Below are 14,582 nucleotides of genomic sequence, written 5' to 3'. Positions count from 1 at the left end.
CCAACTTAGTCCGTCAGACAATCCGACGGACAGTCCGTCATACTTTCGAATGAACGGACTTGACCACACACACCACTTTTTGAGCGGACTAATACGGCGTACTAAGTCTGCCATACTATCCGCCCTACTTTTGAAATGAACGGACTCGTCCACACACGCGGAGGAAAGTCCGCTCATTTCGAGCGCGTCTCCAGGTAGGCGGGGCCCGCGAAGGAGACGTCGCTGACCCCGCCGCCTGGAATGGACTTCGGCGTGGGGGTCCCCCCCAAGACCCCCCCAAAAAATCGGCATGGGGGTCCCCCCAAGTCCACAACAGACCCTTGTCCGAGCACGCTACCTGGCCGGCCAGGAAAGGGGGGCGAGCGAGCGCCCCCCCTCCTGAGCCGTACCAGGCCGCGTGCCCTCAACATGGGGGGTTGGTCACATGGGTTGATGTCACATGGGGACTATGACATCGTAAGGGGGCAGGGTCACCATGTGACATCAACCCATGTGACATAAAGCCATGTGACACCGCCCCTTGTCCCTATATAAGTGGACTTTTTTCGGCGTTGGGGTTCCCCTTTAAGTCCATACCAGGCGGCGGGGCCAGGGACGTCTCCTTCGCGGGCCCCGCCTACCTGGATACCCGCTCAAAATGAGCGGACTTTTCTCCGGGCGGGAAAAGTCCGCTCATTTCAAAAGTACGGCGGACTGGCACACACACGGGCGGATTGTCCGCCGAAATGCGAGTCCGACGGACAGTATTACGGAAATTCCGAAATACTTAGTCCGCCAGACTGCACGCTGAAAAAGTCAGCTGAAGCCCACACACGAGCGGACTGTCCGCTGAAATGTGTTTCGGCGGACTAAGTAGGCCAGACAGTCCGCCCGTGTGTACGCGGCTTAAGACTGCCTTGCTAAAGGTAATGGACTGGCCTAGCATTTCTCCAGACCTAAACCCTATTGAGCATCTGTGGGGCATCCTCAAATGGAAGGCAGAGGAGCGCAAGGTCTCTGACATCCACCAGCTCTGTGATGTTGTCATGGAGGAGTGGAAGAGGACTCCAGTGGCAACCTGTGAAGCTCTGGTGAACTTCATGCTCAAGAGGGTTAAGGCAGTGCTGGAAAATAATGGTGGCTACACAAAATATTGACACTTTGGGCCCAATTTGGACATTTTCACTTAGGGGTGTACTCCCTTTTGAGTTATTTTGAGGGGACAGCAAATTTACATGGTATACAAGCTGTACACTCACTATGCCAGTGAGCATAAACGAGATAAAGAGGCAGGAAAAATATTTCCCTTATCATTTTCTTAAAGATGAAGCCAAAGGTCTTTTGTATTGCAAGTCAAAATAGCTCCAAAGCCTTGCATACAACCCCTAGCAAAAAATATGGAATCGCCACTCTTGGAAAATGTTAATTCAATTGTTTAATTATGCAAAAAAAAAAATAATAATAATAATTACAGACATGCCTCAAAACTATTTTCATTTAACATTCCAACCTCTGACTTTAAGAAAACGTTAACAAAATTAAAAAAGAGAAAGAAAACTGTAGCCAATTGCAGCTGCTTTTGCAGATCAAACAAAGGAAAAAAATCAATTCTGAGAAAAATATTATGGAATCACCATATATTTTGCAGTTCTAAAACAAACATCTGGATAAGATTACATCCTGAAAAATTATGTCATCATCACCAAACATCCTTTCAATTGATGGAATAAGAAAAGTGTACAAAATCTCATTACAAGCATGTGCATTTATTGAAGATTTAATGACCATCATCAATGTGGAAATTTGCATGTTTTCTTCAGGTAGCCATCATAATACATTCCATTGGAATAGCTCCAAACAATTTCCAGCATCAGCATACTGCCCAATGCAGATTCGTAATTCATTGCTGAATATAATTTTCATCCAGTCATCCACAGTCCATAATTGCTTTTCTTTAGCCCGCTGTAACCTTGACTTCAGTTTCTGACCATTTGTTCCTCATTTATTTTGTTGTGCATTTTCTGTTTTTAAGGCATATTGCTTTGGGTTTCTAACTTGCAGCTTTAATGTCTACCAGCACGCTTCCCTTTAACCACTTGAGACCCGCGCTATAGCCAAATGACGGCTACAGCGCGGACCTCCTTTACCGGGACTACGTCTATTGACGTTGTCCCGTGCACGAGCGGCCTGCGCACCCCCCTGAGGGGCGCGTGCGGTGCGTTCTGTGATCGGCGAGTCTATGAGACTCGCCTGATCACGGATCCAAGCAAGGGGTCGATCCCGACCCCTTACCACGTGATCAGCTGTCAGCCAATGACAGCTGATCATGTGATACAACGGAGCCGGTAATCGGCTATTATTCCTCCTCACGCTGACAGCGCAAGGAGAAAAAAAAGAGCCGATCACCGGCGGCCGTGATCGGGACATCAGTCCCGATCACGGCCAGCTTACTAGTGCCCACCTGCCCCCCTCAGGAATAAATAAGTGCCCCCTGTAAGTGCCACCCAGCAGTGCCGGCAGTGCCCACAGTGCCACCCAGCAGTGCCCACAGTGCCACCCATCAGTGCCCACAGTGCCACTCACAATCTGCCTCAACAACGGTGCTGCACCCCTGTGCCACATATCCGTGCCCATCAGTGTCATCTACCAGTGCCCATCAGTGCCCATCAGTGCCGCCCAGCAGTGCCACCTATCAGAGCCACCTATCAGTGCCACCTATCAGTGCCCATCAGTCCCATCTATCAGTGGTACCTATCAGTGCCCCTTAGTGCCACCCATCCGTGCCACCCATCCGTGCCACACATCCTTGCCACCCATCCGTGCCATCTTATCTGTGCCCATCTTTGCCCATCAGTGCCACCTTATCTGTGCCCATCAGTACTGCCTTATCTGTGCCTATCGGTGCCACCTTATCTGTGCCTATTAGTGCCGCCTTAACTATGCCTATCAGTGCCCACCAGTGCAGCCTATCAGTGCCCACCAGTGCAGCCTATCAGTGCCCACCAGTGCAGCCTATCAGTGCGCCTCATCCGCACACTTCAATGAAGGAGAAAAATGACCTGTTTGCAAAATTTTATAACAAACTATTAACCACTTAAGGACCGCCGTATTGCCATTGTACGTCATCACAATGGCACAGGCAGGCACAAGCACGTAGATGTACGTGCCTGCCTTCCAGCGGGTGGGGGGTCCGATCGGACCCCCTCCCGCTGGATATGGCGGTCCGGTTCGCTGCAGAAGCGATCCGTGATGAGGGGATGGCCGTTGGTTTCTGGCCACCCCCTCTGGATCGCTCCTGGCCAATGACGAACTTCCTCCCACTGTGTATTGTTTACACAGGAAGGAGGAAGTGATGTCATTCTCTTTGGGGCGGTCTTTTTGACCGGACTACGAGGAGAAGACTAAAAGTAAGTGTGCACCAACACTACACTGACATGTAGGTACACACAGGCACACAAACCCCCCCGATACCCCCCCCGATCGCCCCCCGATTCCCCCCCCCCCCGCCCCCCCTCCCCAGTCCCAGTGTCACTGATTGCATTGATCATTTCTTTACTGATCAATGCATTCAGTGTCAGTTGTAACAGTTAAAACTGTCAGGGAAGTTAGTGTTAGGTCCAGGGTAGCCCCCTATCACCCCCCCAATAAAGATTTAACCCCCTGATTGCCCCTAGAGTTAAACCTTTCACCCCCTTTTGCCAGTGTCACTAAGCGATCATTTTTCTGATCGCTGCATCAGTGTCGCTACTGTCGCTAGGTAGCTAGTTATTTTTTTAGGTTCACCGCCAGGTTTTTATATCGCTAGGTACCCCGATATACTACCCAATAATGGTTTTAACCCCCTGATTGCCCCTAGTTAACCCTTTCACCCCCTTTTGCCAGTGTCACTAAGCGATCATTTTTCTGATTGCTGCATCAGTGTCGCTACTGTCGCTAGGTAGCTAGTTATTTTTTTAGGTTCACCGCCAGGTTTTTATATCGCTAGGTACCCCGATATACTACCCAATAATGGTTTTAACCCCCTGATTGCCCCTAGTTAACCCTTTCACCCCCTTTTGCCAGTGTCACTAAGCGATCATTTTTCTGATAGCTGCATCAGTGTCGCTACTGTCGCTAGGTAGCTAGTTATTTTTTTAGGTTCACCGCCAGGTTTTTATATCGCTAGGAACCCTGATATACTACCCAATAATGGTTTTAACCCCTTGATTGCCCCTAGTTAACCCTTTCATCCCCTTTTGCCACTGTCACTAAGCGATCATTTTTCTGATCGCTGCATTGGTGTCGCTAGTGTCGCTAGGTAGCTAGTTATTTTTTTAGGTTCACCGCCAGGTTTTTATAGCGCTAGGTACCCCGATATACTACCCAATAATGGTTTTAACCCCCTGATTGCCCCTAGTTAACCCTTTCACCCCCTTTTGCCAGTGTCACTAAGCGATCATTTTTCTGATCGCTGCATCAGTGTCGCTAGTGTCGCTAGTGTCGCTAGGTAGCTAGTTTTTTTTTTAGGTTCACTGCCAGGTTTTTATAGCGCTAGGTACCCCGATATACTACCCAATAATGGTTTTAACCCCCTGATTGCCCCTAGTTAACCCTTTCACCCCCTTTTGCCAGTGTCACTAAGCAATCGTTTTTCTGATCGCTGCATTAGTGTCACTAGTGTCGTTAGGTAGCTAGTTATTTTTTTAGGTTCACCGCCAGGTTTTTATAGCGTTAGGTACCCCCATATACTACCCAATAATGGTTTTAACCCCCTGATTGCCCTAGTTAACCCTTTCACCAGCGATCACAGTATAAGTGTCACTGGTGACGCTGGTTAGCCAGTTAGTTATTTAGGTTCCCCATCAGGTTTTTATATAGCGCCAGGGACCCCCATATACTACCTAATAAAAATTTGAACCCCCTGATTGCCCCTAGTTAACCCTTTCACCACTGATCACCGTATAAGTGTTACGGGTGACTCTGGTTAGTTTGCTTTTTATAGCATCAGGGCACCCACCATTTATTACCCAATAAAGGTTTAACCCCCTGATCACCCGGAGGGTGATATCAATTAGGTTTTAGGGTCAGGGTCTGCGTCGCCCCAGGCAGCGCTAGGTTAGTGCCAGTACCGCTAACACCCACACGCAAAGCATAAACCTCCCGTAGTGGTATAGAATCTGAACAGATCAATATCTGATCTGATCAGATCTATATTAGCGTCCCCAGCAGTTCAGGGTTACAAAAAAACGCATTGTTAGCGGGATCAGCCCAGATACCTGCTGGCACCTGCGTTTTGCCCCTCTGCCCAGCGCACCCAAGTGCAGTATCGATCGATCACTGTCACTTACAAAACACTAAACACATAACTGCAGCGATCGCAGAGTCAGGCCTGATCCCTGCGATCGCTAACAGTTTTTTTGGTAGCATTTTATATTTAAATCCGGAAGGTAGTGCTTTGTTTTCGGGGTCCCGTACGTGGCTAGGCTCCCAAAAAGTCCCCCACATGTGGTATCCCCGTACTCGGGAGAAGCAGCAAAATTTATTTTGTGGTGCAATTTGACTTATGCCCATAGCATGTGTGAGCAATATATCATTTAGTGACAACTTTGTGCAAAAAAAAAAAAAAGTTTGTAATATTCCCGCAAAATATAAAATATTCCATGGACTCAACATGCCTCTCAGTAAATAGCTCGGGGTGTCTACTTTCCAAAACGGGGTCATTTTGGGGGGTTTTGTGCTATTTTGGCATTTTATGGCCTTCGAAACTGTGATAAGTAGTGAGGAGTAAATTCAAAAATGTGCAACCTTAGAAATCCTGAAGGTGGTGATTGGTTTTCGGGGTGCCGTGCGCGACTAGACTCCCAAAAAGCCCCACACATGTGGTATCCCCATACTCAGGAGAAGTAGCGGAATATATTTTGGGGTGCAATTCCACATATAACCATGGCATGTGTGAGCAATATATCATTTAGTGATAACTGATCTTTTTTTGTCATTATTCAATCCCTTAGGACAAAAAAAATAAATATTCAATGGGCTCAACATACCCATCAGCAATTTCCTTGGGGTGTCTACTTTCCAAAATGGGGTAATTTGGGGGGGGGGGGTTTGTACTGCCCTGCCATTTTAGCACCTCAAGAAATGAGATAGGCAGTCATAAATTAAAAGCTGTGTAAATTCCAGAAAATGTACTCTAGTTTGTAGACGCTATAACTTTTGCGCAAACCAAAAAATATACGCTTATTGACATTTTTTTTACTAAAGACATGTGGCTGAATAAATTTTGCCCTCAATGTATGACTAAAATTTAGTTTATTCGATTTTTCTTATAACAAAAAGAAGAAAATATCTTTTTTTTTCAAAATTTTCGCTCTTTTTCCATTTATATCGCAAAAAATAAAAATCGCAGAGGCAATCAAATACCATCAAAAGAAAGCTCTATTTGTGGGAAGAAAAGGACGCAAATTTCGTTTGGGTGCAATATTGCATGACCGCGCAATTACCAGTTAAAGCAGCGCAGTGCGAAATTGGAAAAAGACCTCTGGTCCTTAGGGTGTTTATTGGTCCGGGGCTGTAGTGGTTAACCACTTCCCGACCAGCGCACGACGATGTACGTCGACAGAATGGCACGGGCAGGCATATTGGCGTACATGTACGTCCAATATTCGTTGCCGCCGTGCCATCGGGAGCGCGCCGCCGGCGGCGCGCTCCCGCGCTGGTCGGGACCCCTGTGAGTCCGGTCGCGGGACCCGCGGACTCGATCGCCGCGGGCATCCCCGCGATCATCTCACGGAGCGGCCGAATGGAGGAAATGCTGTATAAACAACATTTTTCCATTCTGCCTAGCAACTAGTGACGCTGATCTCTGCTCCATCGGACATTTTTGACACATTTTTGGGACCATTGTCATTTACACAGGAATCACTGCATTTATATAGCAGTGATTACTGTATAAATGACAATGGTCCCAAAAATGTGTCAAAAATGTCCGATGGGTCCCCCACAATGTCGCAGTCACAATAAAAATCGCAGATCGCCGCCATTACTAGTAAAAAAAATAATAATAAAAAATTATTAATAAAAATGCTATAAAACTATCCCTATTTTGTAAACGCTATAACTTTTGCGTAAACCAATCAATAATCGCTTATTGCGATTTTTTTAACCAAAAATATGTAGAAGAATACGTATCGGCCTAAACTGAGGGAAAAAAATGTTTTTTTATATATTTTTGGGGGATATTTATTATTACAAAAAGTAAAAAATAATGCGTTTTTTTCAAAATTATCGCTCTATTTTTGTTTATAGCGCAAAAAATAAAAACCGCAGGGGTGATCAAATACCACCAAAAGAAAGCTCTATTTGTGGGAAAAAAAGGACGTTAATTTTGTTTGGGAGCCACGTCACACGACCGCGCAATTGTCAGTTAAAGCGACACAGTGCCGAATCGCAAAAAGTGGTCTGGTCTTTGACCAGCAAATTGGTCCGGTCTGAAAGTGGTTAAACATAAAAATGTCATTTGGGTACGGTGTTGTATGACCGCGCAATTGTCATTCAAAGTGCATCAGCGCTGAAAGCTGAAAATTGGTCTGGGCAGGAGGGGGGTTTAAGTGCCCAGTAAGCAAGTGGTTAACAACCTTTCCATTTAATTTGTACTAATGAAAACCATCATTAACACCTAAACAGAAAAAAACAAGGATACAGTGGGTTAAAGAAAAGCAATGTTGGAACTTTTGTTTGGTGCCGTTCCAATTAAATGTATGAAGACAACTGCCTGAAGAAAACATGCAAATTTCCACAATCATTGATGATATGGGGTTGCATGTCAGGTAAAGGTACGGGGGAGATGACCATCATTAAATCTTCAAAAAATGCAGGTTTATATTGAAATTTTGGAGACTTTTCTTATTACATCAACGGAAAGGATTTTTGGTGATGATGACATAATTTTTCTGGATGTAATCTAATGCGGATGTTTGTTTTAGAACTGCAAAGTATGTGGTGATTCCATATTATTCTCCTCATAATTGAGTGTTTCAGGATTTTTTTTTCCCCTGCTCAAACTATAAAAACAGTTGCAATTGACTACAGTTTTCTTTTTTGTTTTTCTTTTTTTAACTTTTTCTTAACCACTTCAGCCCCAGACCAATAAACAGCCTAAGGACCAGAGGTCTTTTTACAATTTCGCTGCACTGCTTTAACTGGTAATTGCGCGGTCATGCAATGTTGTACCTAAACGCAATTTGTGTCCTTTTCTTCCCACAAATAGACCTTTCTTTTGATGGTACTTGATTGCCTCTGCGATTTTTATTTTTTGCGATATAAATGGAAAAAGACTGAAAATTTTGAGAAAAAATGCTATTTTCTACTTTTTGTTATAAGAAAAATCGAATAAACTCAATTTTAGTCATACATTTAGGGCAAAATTTATTCAGCCATATGTCTTTAGTAAAAAAAATGTCAATAAGCGTATATTTATTGGTTTGTGCAAAAGTTATAGCGTCTACAAACTAGAGTACATTTTCTGGAATTTACACAGCTTTTAATTTACGACTGCCTATCTCATTTCTTGAGGTGCTAAAATGGCAGGGCAGTACAACCCCCCCCAAATGACCCCATTTTGGAAAGTAGACACCCCAAGGAAGTTGTGGAGAGGCATGTTGAGCCCATTGAATATTTTTTTTTTGTCCCAAGTGATTGAATAATGACACAAAAAAAAAAAAAAGTTTACAAAAAGTTGTCACTAAATGATATATTGCTCACACATGCCATAGTTATATGTGGAATTGCATCCCAAAATATATTTTGCTGCTTCTCCTGAGTACGGGGATACCACATATGTGGGACTTTTTGGGAGTCTAGCTGCGTACGGCACCCCGAAAACCAATCACTGTCTTCAGGATGTCTAAGGGTGCAAATTTTTGATTTCACTCCTCACTACCTATCACAGTTTCGAAGGCCATAAAATGCCAAAATAACACAAAACCCCCCCAAATGACCCCATTTTAGAAAGTAGACACCCCAAGCTATTTACTGAGAGGCATGTTGAATCCATGAAATATTTTATATTTTGCCACAAGGTGCAGGAATTTTACAATTTTTTTTTTTTTTTTTTGCACAAAGTTGTCACTAAATGATATATTGCTCACACATGCTATGGGCATAAGTCAAATTACACCCCAAAATAAAATCTGCTACTTCTCCCGAGTACGGGGATACCACATGTGGGGGACTTTTTGGGGGCCTAGCCACGTACGGGCCCCCGAAAACAAGCACTGCCTTCCGGATTTAAATATAAAATGCTACCAAAAAAACTGTTAGTGATCACAGGGATCAGGCCTGACTCTGCGATCGCTGCAGTTATGTGTTTAGGGTTTTGTAAGTGACAGTGATCAATCGATACTGCACTTGGGTGGGCTGGGCAGAGGGGCAAAACGCAGGTGCCAGCAGGTATCTGGGCTGATCCTGCTAACAATGCGTTTTTTTGGATCTCTAAACTGCTGGGGATGCTAGTATAGATCTGATCAGATCAGATATTGATCTGTTCAGATTCTATACCACTACGGGAGGTTTATGCTTTGCGTGTGGGTGTTAGCGGTACTGGCACTAACCTAGCGCTGCCTGGGGCGACGCAGACCCTGACTCTAAAACCTAATTGATATCACCCGCCGGGTGATCAGGGGGTTAAACCTTTATTGGGTAATAAATGGTGGGTGCCCTGATGCTATAAAAAGCAAACTAACCAGAGTCACCCGTAACACTTATACGGTGATCAGTGGTGAAAGGGTTAACTAGGGGCAATCAGGGGGTTCAAATTTTTATTAGGTAGTATATGGGGGTCCCTGGCGCTATATAAAAACCTGACGGGGAACCTAAATGACTAACTGGCTAACCAGCGTCACCAGTAACACTTATACTGTGATCGCTGGTGAAAGGGTTAACTAGGGGCAATCAGGGGGTTAAAACCATTATTGGGTAGTATATGGGGGTACCTAATGCTATAAAAACCTGGCAGTGAACCTAAAAAAATAACTAGCTACCTAACGACACTAGTGACACTAATGCAGCGATCAGAAAAACGATCGCTTAGTGACACTGGCAAAAGGGGGTGAAAGGGTTAACTAGGGGCAATCAGGGGGTTAAAACCATTATTGGGTAGTATATCGGGGTACCTAGCGCTATAAAAACCTGGCGGTGAACCTAAAAAAATAACTAGCTACCTAGCGGCACTAGTGACACTAATGCAGCGATCAGAAAAACGATCGCCTAGTGACACTGGCAAAAGGGGGTGAAAGGGTTAACTAGGGGCAATCAGGGGGTTAAAACCATTATTGGGTAGTATATTGGGGTACCTAGCACTATAAAAACCTGGCAGTGAACCTAAAAAAAAAACTAGCTACCTAGCGACACTAGCGACACTAATGCAGCGATCAGAAAAATGATCGCTTAGTGACACTGGCAAAAGGGGGTGAAAGGGTTAACTAGGGGCAATCAGGGGGTTAAAACCATTATTGGGTAGTATATCGGGGTACCTAGCGCTATAAAAACCTGGCGGTGAACCTAAAAAAAATAACTAGCTACCTAGCGACACTAGCGACACTAATGCAGCGATCAGAAAAATGATCGCTTAGTGACACTGGCAAAAGGGGATGAAAGGGTTAACTAGGGGCAATCAGGGGGTTAAAACCATTATTAGGTAGTATATGGGGGTCCCTGGCGCTATATAAAAACCTGACGGGGAACCTAAATGACTAACTGGCTAACCAGCGTCACCAGTAACACTTATACTGTGATCGCTGGTGAAAGGGTTAACTAGGGGCAATCAGGGGGTTAAAACCATTATTGGGTAGTATATCGGGGTACCTAGCGATATAAAAATCTGGCGGTGAACCTAAAAAAATAACTAGCTACTTAGCGACACTAGCGACACTAATGCAGCGATCAGAAAAATTATCGCTTAGTGACACTGGCAAAAGGGGGTGAAAGGGTTAACTCTAGTGATCAGTAAATAAATGATCACTGCAATCAGTGACACTGTGACTGGGGGGGAGGGGGGGTGGGGGGGATCGGGGGGCGATCGGGGGGGGTTTGTGTGCCTGTGTGTGCCTACATGTCAGTGTAGTGTTGGTGCACACTTACTTTGTCTTCTCCTCGTAGTCCGGTCAAAAAGACCGCCCCGAGGAGAATGACATTACTTCCTCCCTGCCTGTGTATACAATACAAAGTGGGAGGAAGCTTCTCATTCGCCAGGAGCGATCGAGAGGGGGTGGCCAGAAACCAACGGCCATCCCCTCATCTCGGATCGCTCCTGAAGCGAACCGGACAGCCGTATCCAGCGGGAGGGGGTCCGATCGGACCCCCCACCCGCTGGAAGGCAGGCACGTACATGTACGTGCTTGTGCCTGCCGGTGCCATTGTAATGATGTACATTGGCAATACGGCGGTCCTTAAGTGGTTAAAGTGAGAAGGTTGGAATCTTAACTGAAAATAGTTTTGAGGCATGTCTGTGATTATTATTTTTCCTAAACAATTAAGCAATTGAATGAACATTTTCCAAGAGCGGTGATTCCATACTTTTTGCTAGGGGTTGTATTATAAAGAAACTTCTTAAATCTTAAAAGAGTGAAAAAATTGATGGAGGTTGAAATGCTGGAATGGAAAGAAGATAGGAGATGTGGGCCATCCTCACTTTGCTTTAGGCTTGTCTTGCCGAGTGATGCAGCTAAACGACCATGTGAAGGAGGCCTAATTTTCCACCAAGGGCACATGTGACAGGGTGAAAACAAAGGAGACAGTTGTTCAGTCATGGCAAAACCACCAGTTTTATTTTGACGCCCTTCTCCATGATAAGACATCCTTCTGCAACCCCCATCGAACTGATCACTTTAGTAAAGTGAAAAAACAAAAATAAACAGCTACAGTAAATGCCCTTTTTTACTAGCCTTAAGCCATGGTCAGGTGACACTTTCAGCCCAAGTCTTTTCCCCTTATCTTGTTACTTTCTAGAAGGGTCTTTCTTTGGGTGTTCACAAAACTGTCTGCATGATGTGGACAGTTCCTATTAAAATTATTGGTCCTTCTAAGATCCTGAAGTTTATTCAAGTCGGCAAAAGGGTGTGGAGGGAACCCACAGTCTTGGGTGCTATATCAGAGCTGGATCAGTGGCTCCCCACCCCCAAAATTAGCAGTACCAAGAGTGAATGGTGCATTTTCACCTTTAAACACTAGTCCAGACTATTATCTTATTATCTAATTATAATTACCTTACCATTGGCCGATTCTGTTGCTTCATGCCCAAATATATCTCTATGCATAGGAGACAGCGTATATGAATTATAAACACAACAAGGTGCTTATACACTGTTCCGCTTTTATTATCACCGGCATGGTGTTAAGTATGGGCATTACTTGCCACCTTCCACCAATAAGGGTACATGTTCAAATTACATCAACCCATTACAATGTCCATCACATTATCACAATATCATTGTCACCTAGACAGATATAAATACAGATCATCTCATGACACATACATCACTTCCCATATCTGGTTTCATTTTCAGCACAAGACCTGTCTTACACAACAATATATATTTACTTTAATCAGCAAAATTATAACTTTTAAAGATCCCGTTTGTATATTAGATTGCAAAACACAAGGGGATCGTTTACAAGACCCTATCAAAGGGACATGGAGGGAGCTCTTAGGTGAGTATATCTGGCTTCAAAAGGTAAGGAAAGTATAAACACTAGGAGGATGGGTTAGATGAGGGAGGGACTCAAATTTAGCTCGGAATTTGGCTTTAATGAAAGCTGCAGATTTGAAAGGTTTGAAAACAACTTTTGGAATTACAATACCATGCTTATTTGAGATTTCAGTAATTGGTATATGATCTATTTTAGCATCTATCTTGACTTATTGTAAATAATAAAATACTATATTCATGTTTAATTTCTTACAGCTATTTCATTATGTTAAAAAAGTAAATTTCAAAAACACTGCAGGAGAGCAAGTATTTTTTGATAAGAATGGAGATATTCCCATTTATGTTGATATTCTTAATTGGCGGCTTTATGCCAATGGTAGCAATCAATATGTCTATGTTGGCAGATATGATGGACGTGCTCCAGAAGGCAGTAAACTGCAGCTTGACGAAAATAACATTATGTGGAATGGACATAAACATGTAAGCATTCAGGCTTTGTTTTGCATATGCATTTTATCACTAGAACATTTTGCATATAAAAATGTTAGGAAGCTTTCTAAGAAAAGAAAAAATGTATATGGGATATACTGTATAGGGCGAATGGTTTGGGCCAAGCAAAAGTTTGGCCCAAACATCGCCTGTTTGCCCATTTGGTGAACACCCAAATTTGCAGGGCTTTCGGCCGGTGCAAACTTACAGGCAGACTAAGGGGATCCCCCAGTCACTATATTTAAAGAAAATTTTCATTTTTATTGTTTCATTTTAAGCATCAATAAAATCACTGCTTCTGAAAAAACAATTAAAATGTTTTGCAATGATACATGTCCTGCAGGGCAGTACCCAGACCCCCAAATCCTTTTTATGGTCAACAACTTGCATATATGCCTTTCAAAATGGGAACTTTTGATTTTTCAATTTCGGGTCCCATAGATTTTAACCACTTCAGCTTCGGGAGGATTTACCCACTTCCTGACTGTTAGGGTTAATCCTGTGTCTAGGGGGGGTCCCTTTAACCTCTCATACTTCAGATCCGATGTATTATACAATTCAAATATATCTGGAATCGGTTCTCAAAGAACGAAGAAATGACATCCACACGATGCTGTACTCCAAGAACTGATTGTATTGAGTTAAGGAAAAAATATTCTTATAGCAATGTACACGTCACACAGAATTTTCATAATAAGACATGCGCAGTAGATACTAAGGCGGTTACAGCTGGTTAAAGGGGAGGGCCAGCTGAAAAAAAATTTTTTTTAGAAGTCTGCAGCTACAAACACTGTAGCTGCTGACTTTTAATAAGCAGACTTACCTGTCCAGGGCGCCCACGATTTCGGCCGCCCGAGGCCGACCCATCCCTCGGCTCTCGGGTCCCGGTGCCGCCATTCCAACTAGGGGAAACGAGCAGTGGAGCCTTGCAGCTTCACTGCCCCTTTCCTACTGCGAATGCGCGAGTCGTGCAGCACTTTGTGAATGGGGCGTGCTGTGTTCTGGGACACACAGTTCCCAGAACACACAGCGCCCCATTACCCAGAAGACGACGTGTGGAGGAGAGAAGACCGAAGATCACAGTGGAGTAGGAAGAGGCAGATTAGGATGATCTGCCTAGCAACAGGCATTCCTTGTAAGTTTAAAAAAATATATATTTTTTTCATTTTTTTCAGATTTTTTTGCAACATTTTAATGTACTTTTGTTTTTCAGGGTGGCCCTCCACTTTAAGACAAGAAGCTTTTGTTCATTGTTCTACAGTAGCTGAAGGAATGCTGAGAATATGTGTGAAAGTGTAGATAAGGAGTGTGTGAGAACAAACGAGTTAGGCCGCGTACACACGGGCGAATTGTCTGCCCAACTAAGTTCGTCAGACAATCCGACAGACAGTCCGCTGAAAACACACGATGAACAGACAGTCCGCTGAA

The 14,582-nt window shown here is 44.1% G+C and overlaps 1 protein-coding gene across 1 annotated transcript in view; it reads left to right on the top strand.

The window, feature by feature from the left end:
* Positions 1–14,582, top strand: part of LOC143943356 (extracellular calcium-sensing receptor-like) — a 49,722-nt gene that overhangs the window by 9,511 nt on the left and 25,629 nt on the right. Inside the window, exon 3 of the mRNA XM_077465082.1 lies at positions 12,921–13,145. Within this exon, the coding sequence (XP_077321208.1) occupies positions 12,921–13,145 (225 nt within the window). The remainder of the gene's footprint in view (positions 1–12,920; positions 13,146–14,582) is intronic.

This window comes from Lithobates pipiens, unplaced genomic scaffold (assembly GCF_037356315.1).
Source record: "Lithobates pipiens isolate NorthernLeopardFrog02 unplaced genomic scaffold, aLitPip1_a1.2 Scaffold_30, whole genome shotgun sequence".
NCBI lineage: Eukaryota > Metazoa > Chordata > Amphibia > Anura > Ranidae > Lithobates > Lithobates pipiens.
This window is presented reverse-complemented; position numbering and strand designations above follow the sequence as displayed.